Raw genomic sequence first — 21,057 nt, 5'->3', positions numbered from 1 at the left:
AGGATTGACAGTAGTGCCTACCAGTGAGGAGCAGAGAATATCAGCTAAAGCCTTCAACAGCAAAGCCAGGTGACAGCTAGCACTGTTGAGTGCCTTGGGCTGCTCAGGGAGTAAGGGCCACACTGCAAGACTTCATGCTATCCCCTCCGTCACTTTTCGAGGTCAGTATAGTTACCTCCATTGAGATGGGATCATAAAAGCACATGAATGTCTATCTCCTTATCCCCGAGTCAGGTCAGGCCAGAACTTAAATAAAGGTTCCAAAAGGAGATTCCAAGCCCCTTCTTCTGTGCCCGCCTCCCTCTCATGATCACTCCTGGGTAGACAAGCCAGACCAGAACCTGACCCAGTACTTGATGCTCTTTGACTGGAAATCACCCTTAGAGATCATTAGGCATACATTTGGTTTTTCCTTGGCATCCCCTGAGGTCCCAGCTGCCTTCAGCTCTATCCTCTGGATAGGAAGAATGATTTGGGGAGCAATGTGCAATCAGTATTAACTGTGCACTCAATTATGAACCAAACACATTCTAGACCATACTATGAATGCCCATGTCTTCGCAGAAAAGAACAACTAACATTCACTTCAAATATAATGTTGCTAGTTACCATTTAAATAAAAATATATAGGCTGGAGCAATGCCTCTATAGTCAAGAGTGCTTACTAATTAGGTGTAAGGACTGGAGTTTGGGCCCCATGTTGTAAGTCAGGTGTAGCCCTGCTCACTTCTATAACCATACCACTGAGGAGACAGAAACAGGAGGACCACTGGATCACAGAGTGGGATCTGCTGACCTTTTGAAGTCTATAGCAGAAATACAAAGAAAGACTATGAGGAATTTCCCCAGCAAATCACAATGTCTGTCAGACTGAGAAGTATCAGCTTCCCAAATGTTCTGTTGTTAACAGGTCTTTCCAGTAAATGTTTCAATGCCTTTGAAATATTAGATGTAATGAAGTAAGTTCTTCAATAATGACACATTTCTGGCCCCAGAAAACACCTGGTGTATGCCTCTTTCCATACCTGGGTGATACTTTAGATTCTTCTAGAAGTTTCTTAAATTCTTCTTTGGCTAGCAGCAATTTACTTTTCCTTTCCTTGTATTCTTCTTTTATTCTTGTCTTGACAAACTGTTCGAATATCTTAAAACACATGCATGGAAAAAAACCATCATAAAATTGAATGTGAGAAATGAATCCTATACCTTCAGGCCAGCACAAAAGTGCAGCATCCTGAGGAAAGTGGTTCTTTGTCCTAGCTATAGGATCTATAAGGAAAACTCCAGGATTATGGTACTATCCACAAGACTGTGGCCTCTAAAGAACAAATCCCAGTTCTCACAAAGTCCAGCTCCCTCCCTCCACACAGTCAACAGATCTGGGCCAACTGTCAATCAGGAGTCCTGCAACAGAATTGGACAGCTCTGTTGTGCTCCAAAAGTGAGGAACCCTTCATCTGCATCCTATCCTCGCTTTGTACTCTGATGTTTGCAGGGCACATAACCTACCAGCATTCACATCATCGTCAAAGCATCTACAAGACTCTTAACCGATTATACCCACTTCCTATGGTTCTGTGATTGGCCATGAAATCTCTGAAAATGACAAAAATTTGTAAACTCTGGCATCTCTGAATCACACGCTCTAGTTTCCAGTAAACCATACTTCTACGTGTGGGACCTTGAGGCATGAAGAAGGCTCGGGGTCCACCAGGGTCCTCTCTCAAGGATGCCAACGGATGTCTAGACTGTACCAACCGTCAGCGTAAAAATTACCAAGGAAGGTACCTGACCAAAAGTGTATTTTGAATAACCAAACAGCAAACCCTGTTCCCAGTCTAGGGCATAAGAGTACTGCCTGGTGTGCAAATCCATTCAACCCTCCAAGCAGTTGTGAAAATAGTGCTGTATTGTCTTCTCTTGGAAATCAGGCGCTGGATAAGACTATAAACTTTCTCTTTGTTACTTCCCGTAGACTGTTCTTTCATTACTGTTGTTTATCTGCCTGTTTCCCTAGTTTGAGACAGGATCTCGTGTACTCTAGGCTGACTTTGGACTTGTTATGAGCTTCTGATCCTCTCGCTTCCATCTTCTGAATGCTAGGATTGCAGGTGTATGCCATAGCCCTTGGCATATGCACTGCTAGAAATGCAACCCAGACCGTCACACATGCTGGGCAGGCAAGCATTCCATCAGCTGAGTTACAGGCACATCCCGAATGCTCCTTTTTGTCAGAGGGAGACTATGCATTGCTCAAACATTAGAAAAATTATTGCTTGCAGAATGACCATAAAGTCAAGGATTGGGAAGGACAAAGCTGTTCTAATCATAATGCTACCCAAGCATCCAGAACACTAAAAATTAAACTGAAGATCATTTATTTATGCAAACATAAATAAAACTATCAATAAAAATTTACTTGCAATTCCACCAGTACAGTCCATATCAATCCATGTAAATCTGAGGTGTCGACTGATCCCCAGCAGCCCTGCCAGGTAAGGGAGGGGGAAGGGAAAAGATGGTACCTTAAGCCCATCACTGTCTCTGTTCTAATGCTATCTTACTGCTTTGCATCTTTCTGTTTTGTTTCTGATATTTTAAGAGCGGGAAACAGGGTCTTACTCTGCTGCCCTGGGTGATCTGCAAACTCAATGCCCCCGCCTTAGCTTCCTGGTGCTGCTTACAGTCATGCCCCTGACTCAGAGCCCTTCTTTACTAGGGGCCCTTTATACAGGATGTTACACAGGAACTACTGCTTGCCTCCAGAGGACTCAGCAGCACTGAGGTGAAATATTCACCGAGTGCAACTTCAGTTTTGACCGTGTGCATACACATTTAAGTAAGACTACGATTGGCTTATTTTACCTTCAAGGCAAATAGCGAAGTGTGCTCTCCAGCAGACCTCTAATCTAAATAGATAGAAGAAGCAAATGCAGGGCCATTATCCAAATAAAAGCACGTGGCTCCATCATCAGCCAGGTTTTTGCTCTATTCATTTTAAACGTGGACAGAAAGGTTGGCCGGCTGTGGGATCGGAACATAGGAGAAATGCCCACGTACCTCCCTGCCTAGAACCGTTTATCCACCTAATCAAATTATTCCCCTTTCTCTCTCCTTTCCCTCTGTTGCTTTATTTAAGCTGTCATAACTCAACATAGCAGATATATTTCCCCACTAACAAATTACACCAGTTTTACCCAAATTGGAGCACGACTTTTTAAAAGAGAGCACTGGCCGTTATCTCGTTTTCTGTAGGCTCTGGTGTAATAAAATGAAACACTTCTCGTTACCATAGAAACCGGACTGATTAGCACTCCCCTGGCCTGGTTCTGTTTAGGCTCACTCCATCTCCTTTGCAGCCCTGGTAACTTCACACCAGGAGCCTTAGCTTCCCCATGTGAAAACATTGCCACGGGAGGGCTGTGTGTGTTCCATTTGATGCCCGTTCTCCAGTCCATTTGTAATCTGGACTGTGCTTTCTCAGAGAGGCCCAGACGCTGCTCCTTCTTCACAGGCAGTTGCTAGGCCACTGATTGTACCATCGCAGTAGGGACACGAGCATCGGATCGGGATGTTCTCTGGAGGGCCTGGAGCATGAAGACCACAAGGCTGACTTCCTTCCCATTGCAGCACATTAAGACAGTGCTGACATCTCCTTTGGAGATTTCACAGGGACTTCTGAAATTTTTGGCTAAACAATGGACTCTTGGTGTAAGATGATTCAAGATGCAGAAGCCATGCCTAGGCAAGTGCTGACTCCCAAAGCAGGGACAAATGTGACAGCCCTCTCAGGGTGGCATCTGCCCTCTCTGACCAGGGTCTGTGGAAGCCCAGTCTCTAGCTTCCTGGGCTGATCTGATATAGAATGTTCTGCCCTTAGACACCAGGAAGTGGATGATGGTTATTGACGTCCTGTCTATGAACCAACTCCTTCCTGCCTGGGTGCATGCTCTCCTAGACCTCCTAAGGGATGTCACTTAAGGATCAAATTGAAATTATCGGAGAGTCTCACACTAAACAGGGCTTATATTTTTTTTTAGCTTCTTCTGAAATAATGCTAGCCTCTAAAAAGTATACATGGCATGCAGAAAGCGACTAGACACACACCAAAAAGAAAGCAAAGCCACCCCTCCCCCCGACACACACACATACAAAATGGCTCTTTGTAAAAACACAGCCTACATGTTTATAGGTAGGCTTGACACATTAGCTGTTTGCAATGGCTCTTCACACACAAGGCGAGGCCGCCTCGGGATCTCATGGCATCTTACAGGGTAGATGAGTTTTCTCTCCTACAAAGTGCAATTGAATTTTTTGCTTTTTAATAATGCAACAAAATGGTGAAATAGTATCAATTATTAAAATCTGAAGTTTTCTTTAGCTATAGGAAAAAAACAAATGTAGCCAAAACTCAGCTCACTAGATTGTGGGCTTAGTGTCCTCACATACTTTAAAGTTTTTCTGTAAAAAGCAAAAACTCTGGGAAAAGAGTCCATCTCAAGTTGCCGAAAGGACAAAGGTGGAGATTCTAGCTGGCCAGTTCAAGGCCCTCCTGTGCTTCCCAGCCTCCCACCCAACCGACTGGAGAAAGAGTTGCTAGTTGTGGAGCAGGAGGGAGACAGGGTCCCTGGCTAGCTGAGACCACCTGGGGGCGTCATTTATACCATCTCAGTGTCTGCTTTAGCCACTGACAGACTGAATATAAAGTTGCATATCAATGACTCGTCCAGGTCGTGATAAGGATCTGTCAGGTCACACATCAGTGGGTTCCTGGAGATCCTTGGCTATGACCCTCCTTTCTGCTAACACTGAGGCTCCGCCTTCTTCTGCCGCTGCGGTGTCTCGGAACATACACGGGGGTGGGAGGGTCTCACTAGAAGTCTAGGCAGATCTGAGACTACAGGTATAACTAACTCTCTGTCCTTACAGTTCTTCCCTTCTGCTTCACAGCCTTAGCTAAGGTGTGGTGCCCTCAGCCCCTCCCTGGCTCCCAATCATTCCTCTGTCTATAGAATCTGGAAAGGGAGAGTTGGCTCTGTGAAGTTCTTTACCATTAAGCCTGAGCAGACCTCTGGCCAGTCATTCTTGTAAAGAGCCTGGTAGTGTCCACTACAGGGCAACCTCGACATTTTCTGGAGCCTGTTTTCTGGAACACTTTTTTCTTTTTGTTGACTCTGTTCCCTGGCCTCTCCTGGTTTTCCAGTAACAATACAACACCTTAGGTATGTGGTGGTGTTGTCCACACATTGAGTGCAGTCATTTGGAATGATCCAGGCTTTGTGCTTCCATCTTAGACTCAGTCATTCCCTGCAGGAGTCACAACCAGGCATAGTACAGAACAGTTCCAGGCCTGAGCCTCCTCTGTCCATGCGGCGACACTCCCAAGCCCTCAGACTGGTAGGGAACTGAGCAGCCTCTCAGTTCCGTTTCCAGCCCCCTTCTCACCTCGCCCCAGCATTACCTGTTTGCGTTCCTCCGAGTTTAGCAGGAGATATCGTGGGTCAAACACAATTTTATGCAGTTCCTTCTCCCACGTAGAAAATGCTGACACCTGGAGAAAGATATTCGATAGAGCTGCTGTTAGCATCCAATACTGAGCCTGGAGTGTGCTGAAATGATCAATGGTTCCAAAAAAAAAAAAAAAGGCAGCATTAAGGTACAATGGATTCAGAGAGGTGTGTTGGGTAAGAGTGGGGGACACATCCACCATGCCATGAAAATCAATATGAAAAACATTAGAAAAATTAATTTCCAGGTGTCCGACACAGTTGCTTCTGGTATCTTTCAGAAGCCTGCCCTGATCCACAAGCCTGGGTTCCTGCAGGACGAGCACAAGGCATTTCACTGTCACGTCCTGAATGGTGAGAGGAGGCTCCTGGGAGTTTTCAGAGCCCTGCAGGCTGCAGCCGTGTAGGAAGGTCTGCAAACAGGCCGGTCTTGGTGGAATTTCATCTGCTCTTTTAAAATTTACATTTAGCTCTTCTCTTTCTATTCTTTAAGTAAGATTACTTATTTTTTTGTTTTTTTTGTTTTTTTGTTTTTTTTCTTTTACAGTAGTTTTCAGATTTATAGAAAATGTGGAAGACTACTACAGGAAGTTCCCATACCTCCCTCCAGGTGTCCTTTATCATTGAAATCTTCTATTAATGAACTAGGCACGGCTCTTTAAATTGAGACCACCATTTTAAACAAAAGCCCCCAGATCATGTGGATTTCCTTGGCTGTCTCAATTTTTTTTCTGTCCTAGAGTTTTGTGGCCCAATGACTCTCATATCTGCTAAGTTCCCCTACACTGGGTCATTTCCCAGACTCTCCTTGTTTCTGATTGGTCCTGGAAGACATGCTGCTCTGGCCCGCTATAGAACTCCTTCAGGTGGGGGATGACCACAGAGCCAATGTGCTGCTTCCGTCCACATCACCCCTGTGACTCGCTGCTGATGGGACCTGGGCCATAGGCTGAGGTGTGGCACCAGTGTCCCCTGGACAGGTAGGTCATTTTTGGGCACTTTACATACTACACCTTGGCAGGAGCAGTATGCCACACACTTAGGGGGGCATGCTCTGACTCTGTGGGTGATTTGGAATCCTTTGGTGGGATAACCCTCCTTCTCTCTGGTGTCTTATTTTTCAGCCGTTCTTTATAGCTGGGAAGACACCTGGCTGTGTGGCTCCTCCCCTCAGTCACGATCCTGTGCTGCCTCATTTTCATTACTGTTCAGCTACTTCAACTCCAGCTTTCTAGAGCTCTATGGTTGTACCACAGATATCTGCCATGCTCACATCCTGCCTTGAAGGCATTACTTCCTTTGCTGGCTTTTCCCGAGGCTCCCGGCTCCTCTGCGCACTGCGTGTCTTAGCGCCTCAATCAGCCGACTTCTCAAAAGTCCTGGTTTTCTTAATCAGAGAACAGAAATAGAAGCCAACACCTGGGCATCGCTACATCACCGCTGAGCAGCTCTTGCCTCCAAACTCTCAGCTGATAAACAAGGGAATGTTTAAGTCATTTAAAAATAATTTGTTCATTTAAAAACATCGACTTAATATTGACTCTGCCCTGGCCCCATGCTGTGTACTGAGAATGTAGAGAAAATAAATCAAGACCTTGGTATTAGAAAGGCCCTGCTCTTAGGTAACACAGATGAGGGAACTAAGAGGCTCCCAAGGACCATTCTGAAACACAGCTACTCATTCAGGCTGAGGAAGGGAGCTAGGAGGATGCTCTAGGGTCAGCTGTACATGGTTGCAAAGGGCAACATTCATGAGTTAATGAGAAGGTAGGAATTCAAGGGGCTGGACAAAGTTGGGGGGTGAAAGAACTTCTGGAAGGCCAGGAACAAGTACATGCACAGTGACTCATGCAGGAAACCCTGAGATGGTTACAGCCTCAATGCTATCCTGAGGACCACAGGATGAGAAAGATCAGGTCTGGCTCACACTTAGAGAAACCATAGAGATCTGGTAGAGGTAGGATCCTGGGCAGGAAGGGGAGGAAAACTCCCTGAACGTTAGCACAAAATCCATTCCTGTTGTTTTGGTTTTTGTGTTTTGAGCATATGTTGCTCAGTTCACAGAGCCATTTGGGGAGGCGGTGGAAGCTTCCAGAAACAGCAGCTAGTTGAAGGAAGTAGGTCACCATGGGAGGTCATTGAATGGCAGGAACCATTTGAGGCTTTTGAACAGGACCCCTGGTTCCTGCTGTTTCCTGTTCTACGGTGGTATGAATAGCCACAGAATCCTGTCACCAAGAACAGAACTGCTCTGTCACGGGGCTCCCCACCAGGGTGGAAGAAAGCCCTCTGAAAACACAAGCCAAGGTAAGGACAGCAGTTACAGTGGTACAAAGGTGACTAATCCTGGGTGAGGACCTGCTTCAACCAACACATGTATGTGCATTATGCCAGAGAGGTCTTTTTATTTTTAATAATCAGCGTTCTTTCTGTATATCCCACTAACCCTTTCACTGGTGAAGTGACCCAAGTCTACACAGGACTTTTCTTCATGACTGAGCATGTGGTACAATGTTGACGTCACGGGGAACAGGGGCAGGGTGGCTGGGGGAGTGACTCTCACAGGAGGATCTGGGACAGTGATGGACAGAACTGTGGTCAGACTCACCCAGCTCAGTCAGATGGGCTCATTCTACCGTGGGGAGCACCTGTGAAGGTTCCTTCAGAGAGGGCTGAGGATGCTATCGAGTAGGTCACATACCCAACTAGATTTTAGGAGATCTAGAGGTGTAAGAAGTGGGTATAAAAATACATGTATAAAGCTTCTCAGAGGAGTCTGTCATCCATGAGGAAGGCAAAAAAGAAAAAAGAAACTTGTATTTCGACTATAATTTACAGTGATAAACCAACCCGGTTATCTCACCCATGACCATACTGACAGGTCCCATGAGGTCACAGGAGAGTGGGAGCCAGCGGTTGAAGGGAGAATGTGATAAAGGAGCATGAAGGAGGAGAGGCCACAACTGAAAGGAAGGCTGGATAGCCCTGTGTGATTCATTCCTCTACACTCTTCAAGTAGACTCAGCATACTGCAAAACAGAGCTGCCCCCTAAGGAGTTCCAGCAATGTCAGTAAGGATGAATACCATAATCATTTCTAAGAAAGAACCAAAACACCATGGGCCTATGTGCCACAGATACACCATCTGGGCAAACACTACACACACACACACACACACACACACACAGCAAGAGAGAGAGAGAGAGAGAGAGAGAGAGAGAGAGAGAGAGAGAGAGAGAAGAACACACACAAACATACAAACACATCATACTTGGAAACATGCACATACGTGTTGTTCTTCACACACTATAGGCACATGCAAAGAAACCCTCACATATAACAGAGATATATGAATCATCACATATGAACACAAATGACAGACACACATGAATGCCTTGCATCTGCAAGCAAATAGACATGTGTACACATGTGCATGGGTCTATATAAGGACACATGGCAAAAAACCAGCAACATATATATACACACAAAAGCATGCACTCTCACAGACAGAAGTGTACATATAACCCCCTCCTCATCATCCCACTGTGAAAAACATAGATTCACACTTCAGAATAATCAGGATCAGGACAGCTGTCACTCATGTAGGCAGCGAGACTGGTATCTGTATTCCTGTACAAGGAGTGAGGCAGGATGTCTCTCTAGGAATCTTTGGGCCAGCTCTAGCCTGCTTTGGGACAATGGTCTTTTATCCTGTCACTTGTATTATTTTAATAAAACGCTGATTGGCTAGTAGCCAGGCAGGAAGTATAGGCAGGGTAACCAGGTAGGAAGTAGAGGCAGGGCAACAAGAACAGGAGAATTCTGGGAAGAGAAAAGAGTCAGTCTGCAGTCGTCACAGAAGAAGCCAGACATAGAACAACAAGAACGCCTCACTGATAAAAGGTACCAAGCCACATGGCTAACATAAACAAGAATAATAGGCTAGTTTAAGATGTATGGATTAATTAATAAGAAACTTGAGCTAATAGGCCAACCAGTTTATAATTAATGTAGACCTCTGTGTGTTTCTTTGGGGCTGAACAGCTGTGGGAATCCTCCGGGACAGAAACCTCTGCCAAACTAGTCCCCGATTCCACACTTAGAATAACTTCTCAATATCGGTGAGTGGGAAACCAGCATGCCAAGATGGAGGGTCCAACGCAGCAGGCTCTGCCTTGGTCCTCACCCCTAAGCAGGATACCCTTGAAAGCTTTAGCCCAGTATGTTAAGTTCAGGACATGAAGTCCAGTATGGATTCCTTTGTGGAGTCCCTCATTCACACTGCAAGGAGGCACATGCAGATTGGTCCCTTGGAGCAGACTGTACAGGTCTCAGAGGTTTGCACAACCCCAGCTACCTCTCTGTATGTCAGAAACCTGTTTACTGGAATATGTATCATGGGTGTCCTGTCTTACCAGACGGAGACAAGCTGGTAAGCAGGGCCCAGACACCCACTTTGCAAGAGTGAGCTGTCTCTGGCCTCAGAGCTCATGACCACAGCCAGGAGGTCAAAGTGATAATTACCCATCATCTCACTGTTGACTAGGTCCATGGGTCTGAGCTCGGGTCTCAGCTCCAGAACTCATGGTTGAGAACATGGGTCATCCTCCACATACCCTACCTACACCTAAGGGAGAGGGTGCTCAGCTATAAGACCACGTTGGCATGCTACCCACTCTGTGAGTCCAGAGACCCACGCCACCACTTCTGTTTTTCCTGACAGTGTCACCACCCCCCTCCCCTTGACCCCTAATGCTTCTTTGACTATCTAGCATTTTTCTTGATTTGGTCTCAAATGGTTGAATTCTTCAGTCACATTTAGACCAGCCCCTGTGGTGTCTGACTGGAACGTGTGTCCCCAGTCCTCTCTGTGACCCTTTCTGATATCCAGAGAACCTGAGCATGTTAAGCCACTATGTAGATGACCCGCTACTGCCCATATCAGTGGGGACAACCTTAGTGGTTCTAGATCTCCTCATGTTTCACGGAACCCAATGTTCGGTGTCCCCTGCTGTCATCAGAACCCTGAGAATGTAGACAGTGTTCCTCAGGACCCAAGGTGAGTGGTCCTTTCTCCACTTCCAGCGTCCCTCCCTAAGGATGACAGCTGGGTATCCTCAGCTTTCTCTCTGCCGTCTGAGTCACCAGATACTTCACCACTTCCACAGGGGAGGAAGCTAGAGTTGTGTGTCCTGAAGCCAGGCCCTGAGAAGGAGCCACAGGTTAGCGGTGACCGGGGAGGGGGTGGCCATCCCTGAAAGGCATAACCATCGCCTTGGAGCCAGCATTGAGGAGCCATCCAGGCAATGACTGGTTAGTATGAGGGTCCCCGAGACTGCAGACCCTGTGTGGTACTATGTCTTGAGGAGCTAGTGCTGAGCAGGACACAGGTATAGGGAAATTCCCCATTCAGGAGAAACAGGTGGCCTGTTTGCAGCTCCAGGAGCTTGGGTTTTCAAAGTACTGAGCTCTCCATTTGTTTGACCTGTATGAATAACCTTGTAGAAAAATCCAGAAATGTCCCCCAGATGCAGTAGCAAGATAGCAACCCCAGGTTGCAGCCTCTGGTGATGGTCACCTGGTATCTGGGTAAAGAAAGTCATCTCCAAGTAGTTTCCTCTCAGCCAATATCCTTGCTCCACTCACAGCCTAAGCCTTCACCAACGGCTCTCCATCTGAATCCTCAGTTCCTCACCCCTTCAGCAGGGCACCCAGTAACCTCCTGGTCGGAGCCTACATCCCTTCTCAGCTTTAATATGGCTGCTCCCGAGACAGCCTGGATGTGACCTGCGTCTTTGGTGGGTCCCATGTACTCCTAAGCATTCACCCCAGGCAAAGAGAGTCTGCAGAGGACAAGACCCTTCGAAGCAGGCCAAAGCCTGGCAGCTGCCTAGCTCTCCATTCTGTAGATGAGTAGGGGAGGCCCCATCAGACCTTACAGGAAGTGGCTGAGGACTTGTGTATGGAAACGAACTACCATCTGGGAGGGAAGCATTTACAAGGAGCAGCCAGAGCATTCGCCAAACCTCTCCAGAAACTGAGGAAATCGGATTTTGTGCTACTCCTGGGGATGATTCGGCTTTGAGACAAATGGATTTCATTTAAACAAAGTGGTCAGGCATGTTCAGAGATGGCCAAAAGTGCAAGGATGCAGGTCCCGTCCGCCGTTGACAGCCCCCGGCCATCTGGGGTTATTAATGTGGGTCAGACCTGAGCAGGCGTGTGGGAGTGACCAGGGCTGTCATTAACCACCTTGTCATAGCAAACAGAATATTCGCTTTATCTTTCCAGCTAAAAAGTCGTATTTTCCAATCCTTGGACCACAAAGAATCTGGGGATCCCAGATGCTCAGGGAAAAAAGTGCTGGCACCAAGGTAGTAGCTGTATGATAAATTCCTGCCCATAAGGGGATCTTGGCAGGGTAGAGAATCCAAGCACTAGCAGTCTCCACTGATGCCTGCACTGGGGTGCCAAATCACTCCTGCAGGAGTCTGTGACCTACAGCATCTATACACGTATCTGTACTGCCCCTCTGCCATACTCAGGGCTCAAGCCGGCGATCTTTGGACAGCACTGACAGCTACTGACAGCCGGCCTAGCATTCAGGAGCTGGAGCCTCTTCATAGAGTTTATTTCCATCTCAGACACAAGCCCATTTACTTCAGACACTAATGTTCCTCGCCAAATTTGATTACCAAGCACTGTCTTGTCTCTCTTGATTCCCTAGTACATTGAGATGGCCACCTTAAACCTGGGCTTCAACTACTTAGCCAATTAGAAATGACTTCTCCTTCATTAGCTACAAACTGTCCTCCAAGGAAGTGTTCTGACTCCAGGCCACTCTACTTCTGACAGCACCATGGACCTCCAAAGCAAAACCTGCCGCTGTCACAGTCTCCCCAAAGGGCTCACCCCTTCCTTCAGTCCCAGGCCCATGAGCAGGGCTAAAGATAGAACAGGACTGGTGTTCCCAGCCCCTTCCTAGACTCTAATACAATGAATCATTAAAGTTTCTATTCATGTAACAATATGGGAATTATTTTATATTGATTAAAAAACACAAAAAAAACCAGACATGTAGTATAGTGATTAAAAAACACACACACACACACAAAAAACAGACATGTAGGCAGAGTGGCCTGAGGTTATGGCTGTTGAGAGACCCCTGTGTCTCTTGATCATGGATGTGTCCCCGAATCATCTGAGTCTCTTCTCAGTGCTTGTGAGCACACTCTGCCCACCCTTCTTCCCCCTTCCATGTCCTTCTGGCTCTCAGGCAAGGGTACAGAAGAAGTCCTTCTTCCCTGAGTACAGGGATTGATCCAAAGGGCTCCAAAGGAACACAGAGACCACTGGAAACTTGGCCATGCTGAAGACGGCTCACAAATGTCTCTCCCGTCAGCTCTGTTGGAATTTGAATGTGAAATGAGCCCCCTTCCCCACACATAACACACCCACAGGCTCATGTGTTTGTGGTCCTCAGCTGAAGGTGCTATTCTGGAAGGTTGTGGAACATTAGAAGGGACATTGATGGAGAAAATGGGTCATGGGGGTTGGGGCTAGAGGTTTTACAGCCCAACCTCTACACCCTGTCCACTCTCTGCTCCCTAACTGAGAAGACAGTGCAGCCAGCAACAGTAGGGTCCTGCCTCTATGCCTTCCCGTCATGACAGACTTTCTCTTCACACCATCTTTTCTTCCATTAGCTGCTTTGTTCGAGTATTGTGTTACAGCAATGAGAAAGGTAATTAATGTGTCACAAAGATTCAAACTCCACACAGATTTGGAGGAGCAATGGCTGTGGACTCTGTGCCTTCCAAATATCCTCTCCTGTGACCCCTCAGCTGCCCTAACTCCCTGTAGGTTCTGTAGAAACAGAATCTTGCTTCTTTGAAATGCTACTCTCTGCAATGGAGTCCCCAAGCGTGTTTCAAGGCATGTTTCAAGAACCTTTGTTTCTAGCTCTGATGTAGCTTGTAGATGGAACCAAAGACTCGGGCCTGGTGTGGGAGGCCACCTTCTCCACTGCTGAAGGAGAAGTCAAGGTCACTATTTAAGGTCTCTTTAAGCACAGCTCTGGCACAAGCGCTTGGCATAGGTGGTGTATCCGAGACAGGAGCGCAGAATGTGTGAGCTGGTAAACAGCGGTACACAGTGTGGGGGAGATTCCTACAGAAGCTGCCTAGGTTTCCATGAGATTCCTCTGAATTTAGGGAAGTGGGTTTCTTCTTGGGTGGGAGTGTAGCTCAGGGAGTAGAAGCAGGAATGGTCCCTGGAGTCCAGAAAAGCCCAGATGGACTCTAGGTAGAGAAATAAGTCCTGGACCACAGAGCAAGGCTGTCACTAGCGTGGGTGCCCTGTCTTCAGACTGGGACACAGCACTCCCAGCCTTGCCTCTGGTGCTCACAGTGTTGTACAGCGTTGGCGATTCTTTCTATTTTTATCAATAGACCTTTACACGGCTATTCCACACACAGCTGATTCATTTGATCTGAGGATTATTTTCACATTAGAGACTGTTATCCTATCTTGAAATCTGAGCAGGTGGCCACAGTTCCCCAAGGGTTTTCAATTTCTTCCAGAGAGAAGGCCCTGGTCACACCTGAGGCGCTACATGGCCAAATCCCAGGGCAGCCGATCCAGGGAATAGGGATGAGGGGCAGAGAGGCCAACAGAAACAAATGGACCAAGAGGGCTTAAAAAATAGTAAGTAGCAAACGTTTAACCTTCCTGCTATTCAGTGCTGATTGGGTGAGCTGACAAAATAAACCGTAGGGACTTCTCAGACTTTGCTGGTGGGAGATTATACTGAATTAGAACAGCATCTTCAAAAACAGTGTGATAGCAGAAATCAGATGTTTATATTCAGAAGGAAATAAATCACACAGAGAGAGAGAGAGAGAGAGAGAGAGAGAGAGAGAGAGAGAGAGAGAGAGAGAGAGGGAGAGAAAGAGGGAGAGAGAGAGAGAGAGGTACACACATACCCACACATTTATACATGTGTGGGTCAATGAATATTATTTAAACAGCAACATTGGAAAATACACCAAATGTATCCCAGCTTTCTAGATTGATAATAAGTGGTATTTCACCAAATATTCCATTGTTCATCAAAAGTATTTTCCAGGGACTTAGGTATATAACTCAAAGTAGAGTGCTTGCTTCGATTTTGTGAAGCTCTGGGATTGGGCTCTAACACTTACCCCTAACACACACACACACACACACACACACACACACACACACGAGAGAGAGAGAGAGAAAGAGAGAGGTTTCATAACAGTTCATACTAATTTAATTATGAGATGCTTACAAGAACACACAGTATGTACATATGTTTGTAAATTAAGTTGAATCTTATAGAATTAACTGAAAAAAGAAATTGGTTCAACTGTGTCCAGTTGAAACTCAGTATCAGATATACTATAAAAATCTTTAGTCTTGATTTTTTAAAAGTCTCTTTAAACTTTATTTTGTATTTTTGGGTGTTGGGGCTGGAACCCAGGGTCATGCACATTTGACACTCATGTACCATCACTGATTCTATAAAAACTATTTCTAGAGGGAAAGTTCTGAAATTAAGTATACTCTACAGGTAAATAATTGTTTTAGGGTAGGATTTGTGTTGCTTTTCTCTTAGTACTCTTTTGAAAATTGATTCATTTACTAATAAACAATTTAGCATATTCACCTCCTGTTTTCCTTGATAAGTATGGGTTATGCCATTTCATTTTATCAGCATGTCCCATGCCCAAGACACTTAAGACCAGCCCCAAGAACACAGAGCCGCTATTTTCCCCAAATTCAAGGACCAGTAGCTGGCACAGGCGCCTGCCCTCAGGAACACCTACGCAGACCACTTCTCCTGTGACCATGATAACAAGTGATATTTTCGGCACCATCCTGGTGCTGCCAGATCTGTAAGGAATGGTAGTCATGTGTGAATGTGCCCTGGAGAGGAAGAGGGACCAGACATGCAGCAGGCTGCAGGGTGATACCAATCTGCAGACACTTGGGAGGGGTACCCTTTGCCCTCTGCTGTAAGCTGAGGAACTGACTAAGGAGCCTCTGTCTGTTGCACACTAGCTTCACAGGGGCTCCATAGTGATTGCTCTGTTCAGTTTGATCAATGACTACTATGTAATGAGTATCCTATTAATCAATCCTTTCTGGTTTTTGACATGATTGTGAACTCAAATTCTAGGGTCTCTTCTAAAGCTGGCTATGGTGTCAGCCAGTGTCTATAAGGCCCACTCCTTCAGACAGACAGATTCTGGGAGTACTCAGAGGCAAGTCTGAGCCCCTGCATTGCTTGGGTCCAGCACACTGCAAAGGACTTCCCTTTCCAAGCCCTGGATATGCAACATTGAGCACCCAGGATGCTACAGGAAGACACTCCCAACACCCTGTCTCCCGTGGACTCAGTTAAACAGGAAGGGAAAATCCGGCAACCTGCTACTCAATTAAATAGAGCTTTAAAAAAAAGTTCCCCTGTGATTTGTGCTCGTACAAGAACTAAATAAATAAAACAGAAACCTTTACTGAGCCATTTCCTGCTGGTTACAAAAGCACATAACTAGGGCCCCTCCCTAGCCCATAATCCCCTGGGAAAACCCAAGTCCTGTCTTTTGAAGATATTAGAAATCCTCCATGCCTGGCTTCATCACTCCACGAGCACACAGGTTTCTGAACTAAGTAGTCAGCAAATGCAATAGAAAAATCTTGTTAATCACTCAGTCCATAAAGTGTGACCTTTCTAACGGCCCATTCTTTAAGCGGCTGGAAGTCTCCTGAGCTCAGCTATCAAACTCTCATGAGCATGAGTGACTTATGAAATTGGCTGGCATATTTTATAAAGTCTGGGTATTGCAGGCGGTAGCATTGCTTTATGGCAGTGCAGTAAGCTTAGACTGCCCTGTGCTATTCCAGAACTGAAGGGGCTCTTGGACCTTCTGCAGTCAGCACAACACGGGCCCCTTGCTTCTCAAACATCTATTGCTTTTTTTGACTTTCATATAAGCACCTCAAAAGCAAAGTTTAAACTGAATCCCTCACCCTGATGACTTAAGCATACACTGAATACCCATCAGTAAAATCCCTCCAGCAAAGCCCTTTGGAGACCTTCAGAGATCCATGAGCTTGCGCCACCCACTCCTTTGCCCAGGAAGACAGTGCTGGCTCCTCGCTCCATCCCTGCAAGCTGCCAAAGACTGCATCAGTACATTGGACTCAATGCTTTCCAAAACTTGAAGTTGAAAGTTAGACAAAATGATGGAGTGGACTTCTCCCTTGGATTTCTCAAAAGTTCATGATCAGAGAGATGGCTTTACTAAGGTTAGTACTAAGTACTTAGTACTAAGGTACTAAGATAAGGGGTCTTGCTGTGGAATCCCAAGACCTGAGTTTGATCCCCTAGGACACACAAGGCAGAAGGAGAGAACAGACATCCTCACATTGTCCTCTAACCTCAGCATGTTTACTGTGTACTGTGTGGGTCTGTGTGTTACACATGCACACATGCACACACTTGCACAAAAAATAAGTAAATGGAAAACTTTAAATAATTCATGGTGACACACTGAACCAGCTGGCTAGAACCCTGTAGAAATGATTGTGCAGAGTCTCCCTGGCTGGAGGCTGTTCAAAGTAAGGGAGGAGGTGGAGAAAATCTCAAGGAATCTTGGAGCCATGGAGCCAAACACAGAAACTCAGCCCTGGGGGAGATGGATGTGGTGCTCCGTTCTCATGATGGCCCTCACCCCATCCTACTCCTGTTCTGTGGGGGCAAGAGTGCAGAGTCAGGAAGAAAACCTCAGCCCTTCCAGGGAACACCCCTTCCTCACACACTCCATAGGCTCCTCTGGCGCTTGCATGAGCCAGTTATGCACACAGGAGTAAGATATCGATCACAGCCTAAACAGCCTCCATAGAACACTCCAGAAATCCCAGGGAAATGATCCAGCATATCCTGGTGCCATGGGATCTAGTATGGAAAGAACAGTTGCCCACATGGAGTGTCCCAGGGCAGACTGAGGAAGAAGTTCGAATGAAGGAACCCTATTGAAGACTTGCACAATGAAGTTACCACTCCTTTCCACTGTTAGGCTAGACATGAGTGAGAGACCTGAATCTATTCATTTCTTGGCCCTTTCAGTGTCTGAGACTGAGAACTGAGCTTTGCTTCTGGATGACGGTACATAAATAGGTGTACATGCTCACAGTCATAATACCAAGAGAGGGAAAACTGCCAGAAAGGCAGGTGGGAGTGGATGCTTTCCTGCTCAAGTCGTGAGGCACTATCCCTGCCTCCTTCCCTTGGCCAGCACCCAGAGTTCAGTTGGGCCTGGCCTGCTGTGGGAGTGATGACCCGGCGCTTGCCCTCTCCCCACAGCCCCTGCTCAGCAGCCTCTGCATCTGCTGCAGAGAAGGCAAAGGTGTTTCCAGGAAACAGCCTGGCAGGGAGAAGCATGCCACTGCAGAGTTTGGGAATTTGCTTTGGATTCACAAGGCCATTACCGTATTCATTACAATTACCCTCACACAGTCTTCATTACTGCCTTCTGTGTTCTGCCGCACTCTGTGAAGAAACCCAACTGGGCTACGATATTGTACTGGCTCAGTTTTGTGCCCAAAAGCCAAAGTAAGAAATAAAAGTCCTCGGTTCGCATACAGTTTCCTCCACTCAAAAATGAGATTCAGAAATCACTTTATTTAAAAACAGTCTAATTAATCCAGAAGTGTGAGATCCCCTGTGGGGTTAAGATACCCATAGGGCGTCATCCCTGAGGTTTGGGCCCTGAAGCCTGGCCTGAGGATGGCAGAAGGCTTTCCCACACTGGCTGGTGCCCCTCCAACCATTCTGGCAGCCCATGCCTTGCAAAAGCCCCCTCTTCGAGAAAGGAAGCAGAAGCAGTTCCTCCTGGGGTTTGCTCGGGCCTCAAATCCTTGATCTCCTAAACAACCATCAGTTTAAGCGCAGATACAGTAGGGAAGACCGGTCCTTCCCTAGGGTCCCCAGGGTCCCTCGTCCCCACTAACTCCCCATGGTTGTTCAAGGTTCTTACCCCTCTCTCCAGCAGCATGTCTCGGAAATGGGTCACACGCTCCTCCAGGGGCAGGAGAATCTGTGGGGGTGGCGTCTGTGGCCCCTTGTCTACTTGCTGGGTTTCCTCTGGTCCAGGACTCTCACAACTTTCAGTCCTTGGGGACACAAGATGCAGAGTTAGCCACGCCCGAGGAGATCCGACTGGTCCCCACTGAAACCTTAAATCCCCCTGAGAGCACTCTTTACAGAGAGAAGAGTCTTGAGTCAGATTTGGTGGCTCATGTCTATAATCCTGGCTTGTGAGAGGCTGAAGCAACAGGGGTTGGAGGCCTAGACTGTAGAGTAAGACCTTGTCTCCAACAAACAAGAAAGGGAGGCGGGGGAAACAGAGTCTTGGAAAGCTCTTTGGGTAAGTTGGCAAAGGAGACTTTTCTTGCCTTGAAAGAAAAGTGGCTTTGCCGTGTTCTGTGGGAAGACTGAGGCTAAAGTCCTGGTCCACAGCCCCCAGTCCTAAGAAGAAAATGGCTGGGGCAGAATCACAGAGATGCCTCTAAAATGGCCACACCATGCAAAGCATACAGGAGGGAAAGGGCGGGCCTATCCTTCTGAAGCACCACTTGAGCTGTGCTTGTTAAGGGGGCAGGGCTCCTGATGGGTCTTTTCATAGCTCTGTCTTATTCTAGAAACACCTGGAAGTCTCCCCAAATATCTAAGTACCCATGTCTGGAAGAAATATTTGGCCAAAGTTGATACCATAATTCCTCACACTGACTTCAGCTCACTGACAGGCATCTGGGACACTCCTGTCTTTGAGGACACAGCTGGCCCTTGCCCTGTCCTGTGCTCCAGAGCTCAGTCTGACCTTTACCCTGACCACTCCCATTCCTCACAGGGTCTGCTCCCCAGCCCAAGTCCCACATCCGTCTATGGTCAGGCCCGTGACAGTGTCTGTTCAAAATGACAGGCGGTGTTGGTGCTGCTGGAACAACGCCAGCACCAGTCACCCCTCTGTATCACCCTCGTCTTGGCTGCTCTCAGGCCATGTTGGCCAGTGATGGTAAGGACACACAGACAACATTGCGGACAGACTGCCCAGACCTGCAGAAGTACACCCACAGGAGACACACAGTGATAAACTCTGTGGAAGTTTAGCATGTGCCAAGAGCACACAGCATTCTGGGCCTAACAAGGGTTTTGGTTCTCACAGGGCTGTAGTAGAGATTACCCCCAAACGAATGGTAAATGTGTGACGGAACAACAATGGGGTGCTGAACCTATGCGGGGATTTTATTTATAGACCAGCTATTTCAGGACAATGCACCATCTTCACTCCTCCTATGTCGATGCGGAATTCTGAAAAAGGAATGTTACCAGTTGATCTGTGATCGCGCCAGACTGCAAGGTTATAATTAGGACTTCTTTGTAGTGAGTTTTTATTAGCCCAAAATAGAAGTGTGGAAAGAAGGCTTGTATTGTTGTACCTGGAACATCGGAACACATCATGATCTCCTGTTATTGCTTATCCAACAAATTATTTTGTTCAGAGTCACTGGATGTCTTCCAGAGGACGGGGCTCTTGGCTTGCCTGAATGAGTCAGAGGCAAGTGCAAAGATCTGGTCGTGTTTTGGGGTTCTTGTGTTGGGGTGGGCTTTGTACCTTTAATAAAAGGTGAAGCTGAGTGCTCCTTGTGGGTGGCAAAGCTTGCACATTCTGAATTTTGCCCAGAGGGAAAGGCATAAGAGCACTGGCTTGGTATCTGGCATGGCATGCAAGCTCTGGTGTCTGATCTTTACAGGACCCTCAGTTGTCCCACACAACAAACCTCAGTTGTCACCCTGCTTTTGTAAATGTCCTAGCTCTAAGTAAAGTTTGGAGGGGTTGGTTTTTTCCAATCCCTCACCCACAGAAGATGGTCCCCAACTCTAGATACCAGCACCCCAGAGTCTCCCAACTCCAATGGAGAACTCCTGTTTCCTGTTAGGCAGAGAGATATTGAGGTGGCCACCTCCCTCCCTGCAGAGAGGCTCTGACCTCCCTGACTGCTCCTTAGCCCAGCTCTCTGTGTACATCAAGATCACCCACAACCTTTCAGCTCCTTTCAGATCACACGGGTCCTCCCTGCAGAGCCTTCCAGAGGATAAACTAGTCGCCGAGGTAACACAATGACAAACCCCAAACAGATCTCTGTAGTGATCTAGAGGGCTCAATTCCCTCTACAAGTCTGAGTCACTAGACCGTCTCATCAGAGTCATCTGTTCCACTAACCACATGGAAGATGTGCAAACCAGAGCTGCAGGATCAGCTAGGCAAACCCGTGGACCCTATGCTCAGATACAGAGTGATAGCAATGCTCATCTCATGAGCTGCTGGCGGGTAAGAGTCTTGCTAATGCTGTCACCCCTCATGTCCACATGTTCACAATGTGATGTGCACTGTACCAGACACAGAGAACTTCAGGCAAGCCAGGTACCTCACCCACCCAGGTCTGCAGTTTGGTGGGTATG

At 47.0% G+C, this 21,057-nt stretch overlaps 1 protein-coding gene across 1 annotated transcript in view; it reads right to left on the bottom strand.

The window, feature by feature from the left end:
* The window catches only part of Tcerg1l (transcription elongation regulator 1 like), a 189,685-nt gene that overhangs the window by 3,227 nt on the left and 165,401 nt on the right, over nt 1-21,057 (bottom strand). The window contains exons 9-11 of the mRNA XM_085693267.2: nt 18,572-18,707; nt 5,462-5,551; nt 1,026-1,144 (exon numbers count right to left, since the gene is read on the bottom strand). Of these exons, the coding sequence (XP_085549393.2) occupies nt 1,026-1,144; nt 5,462-5,551; nt 18,572-18,707 (345 nt within the window). The remainder of the gene's footprint in view (nt 1-1,025; nt 1,145-5,461; nt 5,552-18,571; nt 18,708-21,057) is intronic.

This window comes from Myodes glareolus, chromosome 7 (genome assembly GCF_982192425.1).
Source record: "Myodes glareolus chromosome 7, mMyoGla1.1, whole genome shotgun sequence".
NCBI classification, from domain to species: Eukaryota; Metazoa; Chordata; class Mammalia; order Rodentia; family Cricetidae; genus Myodes; species Myodes glareolus.
Note: the sequence above shows the minus strand (reverse complement) of the source record. Positions and strands in the feature narration are given on the sequence as shown.